Source organism: Lutra lutra, chromosome X (assembly GCF_902655055.1).
Source record: "Lutra lutra chromosome X, mLutLut1.2, whole genome shotgun sequence".
NCBI lineage: Eukaryota > Metazoa > Chordata > Mammalia > Carnivora > Mustelidae > Lutra > Lutra lutra.
In genome coordinates, this window is record NC_062296.1 from 98,248,218 (window position 1) to 98,258,560 (window position 10,343).

A 10,343-nucleotide genomic window follows, 5' to 3' on the forward strand; every position below is an offset into this window, starting at 1 on the left:
CGAGGAGCCCTGTCTGACCCCCTGGGGCAGAGTGGCCCCCACTCCCCGTCACGACACTGCACCAGAAGAGATATCTTACTTCTCTCTCCCCAGCAGAGAACAGAGGACAGGGACCAGGTATTTCTTCTCTGGACCCCAGCACACAGCAGAGAGAGAATACAGATATCACTGGGAATTCAGAGTACGCCGGGTGAAGGCACGCGTGAGAGCCGGTGGCTGGGTGTGTGGGTGTGTGCACAGATGGATGGGCGAGTGGGTATGTGGGGAGATGGATGAGAGGGTAGATGAGTGGGTGGATGGAGAGAGAGTAGATATATACATAAAGCTAAATAAAAGAAAAAATTGGTGTTAGTCATAAATAAATGATGGGGAATAGATAAAGCATGGGTGGACGGATAAACTAACGGATGGACAGGTGGATAGATGGATGGATAGATGGTGGATGGATGAGTGAGTGGATGGAAGGATGGATGGACAGAAGGACAAATGGATGGATGGATGGATGGATGTGTGGATGGATGGATGGATGGATGAATGGATGGATGGATGGATGTGTGGATGGATGGATGGATGGATGGACAGATGGACAAATGGATGGACGGATGGATGGATGTGTGGATGGATGGATGGATGGATGAATGTGTGGATGGATGGATGGATGGATGTGTGGATGGATGGATGGATGGATGGATGGATGGATGTGTGGATGGATGTGTGAATGGATGGATGTGTGGATGGATGGATGGATGGATGAATGGATGGATGGATGGATGTGGATGGATGGATGGGTGGATGGACGGATGAGTGAGTAGAAAGATGGATGGATGGATGGATGTGTGGATGGTTGGATGGATGGATGGATGGATGGATGGATGTGTGGATGGATGGATGGGTGGATGGACGGATGAGTGAGTAGAAAGATGGATGGATGGATGGATGTGTGGATGGTTGGATGGATGGATGGATGGATGGATGTGTGGATGGATGGATGGATGTGTGGATGGATGAATGGATGGATGGATGGATGGATGGATGGATGGATGGATGGATGAGTGAGTAGATGGATGGATGGATGTGTGGATGGTTGGATGGATGGATGGATGGATGCATGGATGGATGGACGAGTGGGTGGTTGGATGGATGGATGGGTGAGTGAGTCGATGGATGGATGGACAGGCAGACAGCTGGACAGATATATGGGTGCATATATGTACGGATGGATGGATGGATAGGTATATGAGTGGGTGGATGGATGACACATAGAACGGTGGACAGTGGGTGGATGAACAGATGGGTGGACAGAGCATGGAATCCATGAGTTATTAAAGAGGCCTCAGTCACTGATATTGGATCCAGTTCACTATCAGGATTCAGAGTTCTCGTCTATCTGGAATTAAGTTTCACTAATTATAGGACAACCTCCTGTACTTCCCTATCAAGTCACATTATTAAGAGAGGGAACTCCCTCTGTGGTCTACACAGCAACACCTAGAGAGCTCCTAGCCCAGTGGCCCTGATGCCCAGGTCTTGCAATCCAACATAAATCCAACGACACAGGCAGGCCTAGGCAAGAGTGATTTCTCCAAGCTCCTGAGGGACCCAGCTCTGGGGCCAGGCCCAAGAACCTAGGATCTGGGCCTCCACTGGCCACTGAGGGTTCCTGAGCAGGGATGGAATTGCAACCGTAGCTCAGGCATCAGGACAGAGAGCAGAGGAGGGAGGCAAGCAGGAGGATGAGCAGCCCTGAGCCTGGGATCTTCTCCACCTGAACACTAAACAATTGGTTAAGTAAAACCAGCTTCCTCTGCAACGTTATGTGTTTTATCCTGGGCAGTAAAACATGAAGTATCCTGAGAAGGAGTCCCCACTGCCCTCCTAAAAGTGCCTGAAGGCCAGGGAAGAATGTAGGTAAGGGCTCTTCCATTCATCTGAGAAAAGTGTCGGGGTAGGGGTGCAACTCAAGAAAAGAAAGAGAAAAAAAAAAGGAAGGAAGGTAGAAAGGGAAAAAAGGAAGGAAAGGCAGAAATAGTGAAAGGAGCATGAACCAAGATTCAGAACTTGAAACGAATGGGATTTGGTAACAGATGGAAAACAGGAGGAAGGCAATGGCAGGAGTGAAGGGTGGCTCTTCCATCTGAGAGTCTGAGCAAATGGTCACACCACAAAAGATAGGAATGAAGGAGGAGACCTAAACTGAGGAGAAAATAATGAGAAGTTCCAGATACAGAGCAGTGGAGACACCACGGGTGCAACCAGAGGGACCTGGTTTAGAAGCTGTTACCTACATAAGCTTAACCTGGAGAGAGATTCAGGGCTGGTACCTCAGGGGAGGGAGCACTGGCATCCCAGAGATGGACAGGGAAGCTTCCTGTCCTGTAGCCAGACACGCGGTGCCAGGCTTAGGCTCATCTTCTCTCTGTCATCCCCTCTCCCGGATGCCTTTCCCAACTCCACGCCAGGTCCCTCTTGTCAGAATGCAGAGATTCTGTCTGACCCATTTGTCACCTGCTTATGATTCACTGTGATGAGTCCGGCTGCTTTCAGAGCAAGGAGACATGTACACCTCCACGTGGGAGCCACTCAGGACAGGCTGGGGCATCTCTCTCAGCTACGCATCTATCACCCAGATGTCTGTCTGTCCATCCATTCTGTCTGTCTGCCTGTGTATGTATCTATGTATCTGTGTGTCTACTTATTTATCTATCACCCATCCATCCATCCATCCATCCACCCATCCCTCCGTCCAACCACCCATCCACCCATCATATCTATCTGTCCATCTGTCTATGCATTCCTCCATCCATCCATCATATCTATCTGTCCATCTATCTGTGCATCCATCATGTCTATCTTTCCATCCATCCACCCATCCTTCCATCCATCGTATCTATCTGTCCATCTGTCTGTCTATCTATCTATGCATCCATCCATCCATCCATCCATCCACCCATCCATCCATCCAACCACCCATCCACCCATCATATCTATCTGTCCATCTGTCTATGCATCCCTCCATCCATCCATCATATCTGTCCATCTATCTGTGCATCCATCATATCTATCTTTCCATCCATCCACCCATCCTTCCATCCATCATATCTATCTGTCCATCTGTCTTTCTATCTATCTATGCATCCATCCATCCATCCATCCATCCATCCACCATATCCTAACCCTAACCCTAACCCTTTCGAGAGCTACCTCACTCCAGCCAGACCACGAGTCCTTAAGCAAGTGCCCCAGCAGGCAGGGTCCACGGCCTCATCTTTCCCACAGCATCCAGCCCGAGTGACACTCAGATGTTCACAACCACCTCCTGCTCTGTGAGACCCTAGCACATCTGTCCTTTCCTTCCACACCATGTTGCTCTGCCTCAGAGAGCCGACTGCTCCCCTTTCCATCTCCCTTCATCCTCCTGGGGTACACTGGGGTACACTCTGCACTGTGTTTGGGGGTAAATACCACCGTTTCCATTCACGCTGAGCACAGAACCCACGCCCTCCTCTAAGAGAAGACAAGCTGACAGCCTCAGAAGGGCTCGGCCGTAGGTGGCTTCTTGCAGTATTTACATAACTGATGCGCCTCTGGGACCCTCTGCCCCTGAGTCAACATCAACAATTTATACTCTGTCCACGTATAACACCGGTCCGCGGGGCGCCCCAGTGCATGGATGCCTCATCCACACGGCATGCCTTCACGCCTGCCAGGGAGCCATCAGACCAGCACATGGGGGCTGTGACAATGGCAGTGCTGAGCACAGGCAGCCAGAAATCTCTGGCCGCATTGTCTGGAGGTGACTAATGCCTTCCAAAGCTTGGAATGCAGCACTCCCCTCTTCGAGCCCCCTTCCTCGGGAGGGCGGTTCATTTAAGGACGAACAATTACATTGTTACAGAAAACACTGCCTCGCTGCAACTGTTGCTCTTTGCAAAGTTCCTGATACAATGTAATGTATCAAAAAAATAAAACAAAACAACAGGGGACTTCTCCAAAACTTCCAAGCAGAGAAAAGGAACGTGATTCGATTCGCACCGAGTTTGGATGGGCCAGTACTTTGGGACCCTGCTGCCTCCCGTCCAGGGCAACAAATCCGTTTTAAATCTTGCCTCAGACCACCCAGACGCAGAGAAACGGAACAAAGGGCTCCTGGGTGCTCACTCTGCCTGGCTCCTGGCGGGACACAGGGCTGCTTTAGCTTCTAGCCAGTTTTCTTCCTGTCCACGTGGCCGGCCGCACGCGGAACTCTGGGCCCATCAGTGCATCCTGAGGTCCTGCCAGAGGAACACGCCGGTTTCCCCGCTTACGACCACCTCCTTCGGGGTGGGGGAGGAAGGAGGAAGTATCTGGTTTCCTGTTTAGGGGATTTTTAATGATCCAGCTAGAGAGAATAGCGAGAGCTCAGGAGGGATAGTGGCAACGTTGAGTCATTCCGAGACAAAGCTGAAACACACCCGAAGGGCCGTCTGCCCAAACTGGTCTAACCACTGGGATGGCGAAGGCCAAGAAATTCAAGAAAGGGAAGTGTCGCATCTCTAGACATGTGGAAGATACTACAAATTCCCTAAATACAACTAGAACTTTGGCGAGGGTCCATCGGTCACCCCCAGACACTGGCCCACACGGGAAAGACTATCCCGGTGTTGGACGGTGAACCACCCAACGCGTCCGAGCACCATGGCGCCAGCAAGATCACCGGTAGTGCACGCGGCCTTCTCTCCCAGAACACGGTGGACGTGACCTCACAAAATCCTGAATCCTCACAGCTGCTAATTGGGGTGGGGGGGACGGACGCCCTGTGTGTTATGCGGGTCTCTGGACTGTAAGGGTTCAGGGCGAATGTAAATTAAAGACAAGCGTCCCCTCTGAAAATACTGGAGGAACATAAAGGAAGACCTGATTTCCCCCACCAATAACAGCACCGGGAAAGAGCGGGCAAGACCGGTTTCCGTAAGGTTGGAGGACACGATTCAGCACAGGCCGTCAACTCCCGTTCAAGGTGTGTCCTTCCCCGATGTTCAGAAAATGCACCTCTGTCTTCAGAAAGCATTTCCCAAACCACTAATATCCCCCTTGCCCCTAAAAGGACTTTTGGAGATCCCTCCCGAAACACACGCTTCATGGCCCATCAGAAAAATCAGCAAAGGACCAAAGGATGTCCCGCAGCCCTCTCTGTCGATTGACCTAGGACAGACGCCCAGACCTTAAAACAAAGCACGTGAGGACAGACGGACATGTCTGGAGTCCCGTGTGTCTCTCTGACCCCTTTGGGCATCCTACAGAACACTCCTCCCGTCTCTGGGCGTCCGGATGATCCCAAGTAGAGCCACAACGTTATCGATTTTTTTTTTTTTTTGAAGAGCGGGGGCTCCAACTCACGATCCCAAAATCAAGACCTGATTTGAGATCAACTTCCCTGAGACACCCAGGCACACACCCGCCCCCCCCCGCCCCAGAGGACGCTGAGTAATTCTGAGCCTCAAAACACACGTCCGTCTCGGAGCTCTCTCCCGTCTTTACGTCAAAAGCCCCATTGATTCTTTTCCCCCTAAAAGAAGTCGTCGTCGTGCACTGGAAAATCTCGGGAGGGGGAAACAGGACGACGCCCACGACTGTGGTACTCAGGGTCCCGTGGGGAAGCCACGTGCCAAGAAAAAGGGCAGTTTCCATCCACGAAATCGTGCTGGGACCCCTTCACGTCGAAATCGTTGTGTTGCTCTAAGTGCTACATTCTGCTGTACCTGAGAGCAGGCAGCCAAGAGGTCATCCAGATGGAAGAAAAAACAAAGATCTACAAAAATCAAGTACTTTCCTATCTCGGCTCGCCAAAAAAGAAAACAAGAAAAAGGAAAAAGGCGTTAACCTCATAAACTGAAAACGGAAAAAAACGCCCAAGCACGGAGGTCCACAAAGTGCAATTAAGTTTTATCACAGACCAAAGGACAGGCGGGAAGGCAAACAGGCGGGACCACGAACGCCAAACCCGAAAGCCATACCCAGGGGGCAGAGAGCAGAGCCGTCAGCAGGAACCCGGAGAGACCAAGCCCACACTGGCTTTGGACATTTGGGACTGCCTGCCTCTGGGGGGGTGGGGAGGGACGTCCTGTGCAAGGCTGGGCGTTGAGAGTGTCTGGTCTCCAGGTACCACCTGCTCGTGTACCCGTTCCGCCAGCTGTCACAACTCAAAAAAAAAAAAAAAAAGAAAGAAAGAAAGAAAAGAAAAAGAAAAAAATGTCCGCAGACATTTCCAAGTATCCCAGGGGTGGGGAAAGCCCAGCTCTGTGAATGGTGAAATGCCCCTTTACGTCTCCTCCATCCCTCCCGCCGTTCCCATGGGAATCCCAGAAGCAAGCCAGGAACCCAGGGAGCCCTGGGTCCCCGGGACTTTGAAATCTGTCCTGACCCATTAAAAGCAAAGGTCTGTCCCCAGGCTCAGCCGGTTTCGGTAGCCCGCGTGCAAACCACGCCAAACACCTATTTCTACAGGAAATTGTGTTCTGACCTTCAGCAACTGGAAAGCAGTTTCTTGATTTAAAAAAATAAAAAAAAATGCATTTGTATCTTTGGAACTGCTAGTTCCTGCCCTGAACCCCAGAAGGATCCCGTAGGGAGGAGGCGTGCATGTATGCAGGGGGAGTCTGCACCCTTGAAAAGATCAACGGGTAGTAAAGATCCATCCTTCCCTCCTTTCTCTGCTGTTGGGGCGAGGCTGGCTCTCCTCGCCTCTCTGCCCCCCTCCGCGGCCTCCAGTAATTTCAGTAAAATCGTGCCCCACGTTGAAGCTGCCCAGCACAATCTGTATACAAATCAGGTAATTTCCCGGATAATCATGCTGTGGGTTTTTCTAAGAAACAAATCACAAAACGACTCGTGTGGGGCCCCAAGAACAGAAGGAGGCTGGCCCAGATGGGTGAGCCCGACCACGACCAGAGAGCCCCCACGCGGCTCGCCAAGACTGCCCACCGGGTTCTTGAATTAGGAGACCGTCCCCATTCTTGGAGCCCTGTGTCCTGGGTGTGTGTTTAGATGTTCCTCCAGCCTCACCACCACCAAGGATGGTCCCATCCTGAGGAACCAAAACCACTCCTGATCCATGGCCCTGGAACCCCGCCCATGGAAGGGGCTCATGAAAGCTTCAGAAGACAGACACCCACACACCCAGAGGACCCTTGCACACTCCTCTGCGCAGGTGTCATACCAACAAACATATAGAAAGACAACCATGGGTGGGAGGGGGGTGCGGGCCAAACCCATTTCTGCTGGACCAGCCAGAGCCGAAGGAAAAGAGGACATTTCTTCCGGAAGGAAGAGAGAAACTGGAGAGCCATACCAGGCCCCCCCAGCCAGGTTGTGAAGTATCCCAAGATGTTCCCCCCATACACCAGGCTTAATCTCCCCCTGAAGTCACCAGAGGGCCTGGGGCCCATTCCAAAAGCCCCCACATGAATTCACAAATCCTCCCCCAAAACAACCGGGGTGCCAGGCACTCAAAACTCAAGCTCTTAGGGCAGAGCTGGAGGCCTCTCCAACAGAGGGAAAGTCCCCAGCAGCACACAGGCCTCCGGCCATGACTCCTGTTTGCAAAATGTGTCCACCTCGGAGCAGACCCGTCCTGACACTCCTCTGCCGGGCGCCGGACTGTCCACTCAACAGTCTGGCCACCCTCCCCGGGTGGGTCCTGCGGGACGGGACGCAAGGGAAATCAATAACCGTCAGATGGGGAAAGTTTCCAAAATGCCACGCCCCGCAAAAAATAAGTAAATAAATAAAAATTTTAAAAATCGGAGCTCTCCTTTTGAAAGGACAGAGAGAAATAGGATGGCAACTTCCCCTTTAAAGGAGACCAACAGGAAAGCAGGCAGCAGCCAGAAACTGGCGCGGCTGCGTGCGCGGAAAAGTGGGGCGTCGAGGTGGAGAAGGGGACGGTCCCCAAGCCTCCCCTCATCCTGACACTTTTTCTGTGTTTTCTGAATTCTCCACTGGAGCAGACGCGCAGTGCGGTGAAACGGCGTTCCCCTTCCCCGCCCGCGCAGCGAGCGCCCCAGTCCCTGAGGCTTGGGCACACCGTGTTTCTGAACGTGTCCGAAGCTCCGAGTTGCTCTCAACGGCCCCCACCCCCGCTCCGCGGCCGCGCAGGCTGCACAGCAGACTCCAAATTTAGGCCCGGAACGCAGGGCGTGGCTTCCCGCGCACCAACAAAGACCCGGGCACCGTGCGCGCCAGGGTGGGGGGGGCTGGGGCCGCTGCAGGGGAGCCCCGAAGCACGGGCGGGGCCGGGGGCACCTGAGAAGTGTCCCGCGTGCAAGCACCCAACGCCAGCGGCTCCCGCGAGCGCCTCCAACTACGGGAGTTGCCGACTTGGAAAACACACGCGGCATTTCGCCCCTGGAGTAAGTCCAAACCCGCCCCGGAAAAAAGTTGGAGCGCCGAGAGGCCGCCTGTTTGGGGCGTTGGCTACCCGCGGGCACGGCGCGTCCCGCCGAGCGGGGAGGAGGACCCGGGTCCCCGCGGCGGCCCTCGAGGCCCGCCTCACGCAGGGCGCCCCCGAGGCCCTTCCTGGGGTCCCGGCGCGCGCGGCCGTATGCGGGTCGTCCCCAGGCCGGCCGGCGCCCCCGGGGCACTCCGCCCGCCCCCGCCCCCACCAAGCCCTCCAAATCGCTCACCCCGGGCGGGCACTAGGGAGCCGAGCAGGCCGACCAGCAGCAGCGCGACGACGGCCCGGGGAGCCATGGTGCGCCCGGCGCGGCGCAGGAACCGTCCCGGAGTGCGGCGCGGGGGCGGCGGCGGCTGCGGCTGCGGCTGCGGGAGGACCCACGGGGCGGGGCCGGCGGAGGGAGAGGTCGGTGGGGGCGCCCTGTGGCCCCGCCCTGGCCTCCGCTCGCCCCGCCCGCAGCCCGGGGACACCCCTGGGGCTGGCCCAGCGCACGGGAGTGGAAAAGTGGAGGAGGCCTGGTTACTCAGGGCGGCCCGACCGGAGCAAATGACCCCCTCCCTATTCGGAAAGTGGGGGCCTTCTGCTCGCCCCTAACCACCCCAGGGCGGCCTGGAAGGGAGCAAGTGACCCCGTACCTATTCAGAAAGTGGGGGCCCCTTACCCGTCCTAACCACCCCAGGGCGGCCCCGAGGGGAGCAAGCCAGCCCCTCCCTGCTCAGAAGGTGGGGCCCCTCCTAGTGTGTCAGGCCCCTAACGGGATCCGCGCCCGCAAGAACGCGGAAGAGGCCCCTCCCCGCCCCTAACTCCTAACGGGGACGCGTGCCCCCTCGAAGCGAGGACGAGTGAAAGGCTCTCCTTTCCCAGGAACCGTGGTTTCCTGGCGCCCAGCAGCCCCCAGTCCCATCCCAAAGTCCGGTCTGAACTGACAGAGCCCTGAGCAGGCATGGGGGTTTGGGGGGCGCAGGGGAGCGCCCCACCCCGCAGCCTCCACAAGGACCTCCCTGCGAGGAGCCTCCGAAGCCTTCACTCACCCCAAGCTGGGGTCTGGGCGCGCAAAGGGGAGAGGCACGAGACCCCTCCCTCTCCCTGGGGAGGTGGCGCTGGCGTCCTGCTGGGTCTCTGGCCACAGCCCAGACCCCACGCTTGGGGCTGGTCCTTGTTCCAGACCATCAATATTTTTTTCGCTGAAATGTTAGCTTAATGTTCTCTCCGTGTTCCTTCAGAGAACAGAACATCTCAGATGGAGAAAAATCCCTGAGTCAGATTCCTGCATTCCACCCTGCAAACCCTACCCGGCTAGGGGCCAGCTCCAGCCCAGCTCCAGCCCTCTCCTCACCCCTGCAGGAGTCAGGGCCCCTCCTCACCCCCCGGGGCCATCAGGACACCTGTCCAGCTGCTGTCACCTACCGCCACCTACCAGGTCCAGACAGACTCCAGGCAGGCCAGACGCACTGGACAGCACCTTGGGGCCCGCTTGGGGCAAATGCAGGGACACTTACTCAAAAAGGCAACGGTCTGGCCATATAGGGCTGGACCCTTGCAGGTGTCCCGTTTTCCATCCGACAACAGGAACCCCACCACCGTAAGACTGTGGTGCCAGACGTAGGAAGATCATGCGGTCCTTTCTCCGGAAAATGCAGTAATCACCCTTTGAGTCAACGTGTGCTGACCGCCCAGCCAGAGACCACCTGCCCTCTGCCCCCACACACCCGCTCCCCCTACATACAGCTTCTCCATTCGTCCCCGAGCAGCCTTGACTCACCCCCCACGAAGCCAATGTGCACGTCCCCCTTCCCCGGCCACAGCCTGGTGGCCAGTGCAGCGTGTGGACCCTGGGCCAGGGCCCCCAGGAGGCTCTTCTTGGGCAGCAACGGGATGCCGGAGCTGCCGCAGCCCTTTTGGCACCCTGAGG

General features: G+C 55.7%; 1 protein-coding gene across 1 annotated transcript in view; it reads right to left on the bottom strand.

Annotated features, from left to right (window-relative positions):
* CD99 (CD99 molecule (Xg blood group)) overlaps positions 1 to 9,116 on the bottom strand; it is a 34,302-nt gene extending 25,186 nt beyond the window's left edge. Inside the window, exons 1-2 of the mRNA XM_047715432.1 lie at positions 9,067 to 9,116; positions 8,661 to 8,989 (exon numbers count right to left, since the gene is read on the bottom strand). Coding sequence (XP_047571388.1) covers positions 8,661 to 8,727 — 67 coding nt within the window. The 5' untranslated portion in view covers positions 8,728 to 8,989; positions 9,067 to 9,116. The remainder of the gene's footprint in view (positions 1 to 8,660; positions 8,990 to 9,066) is intronic.
* Between the last annotated feature and the right edge of the window lie 1,227 nt (positions 9,117 to 10,343).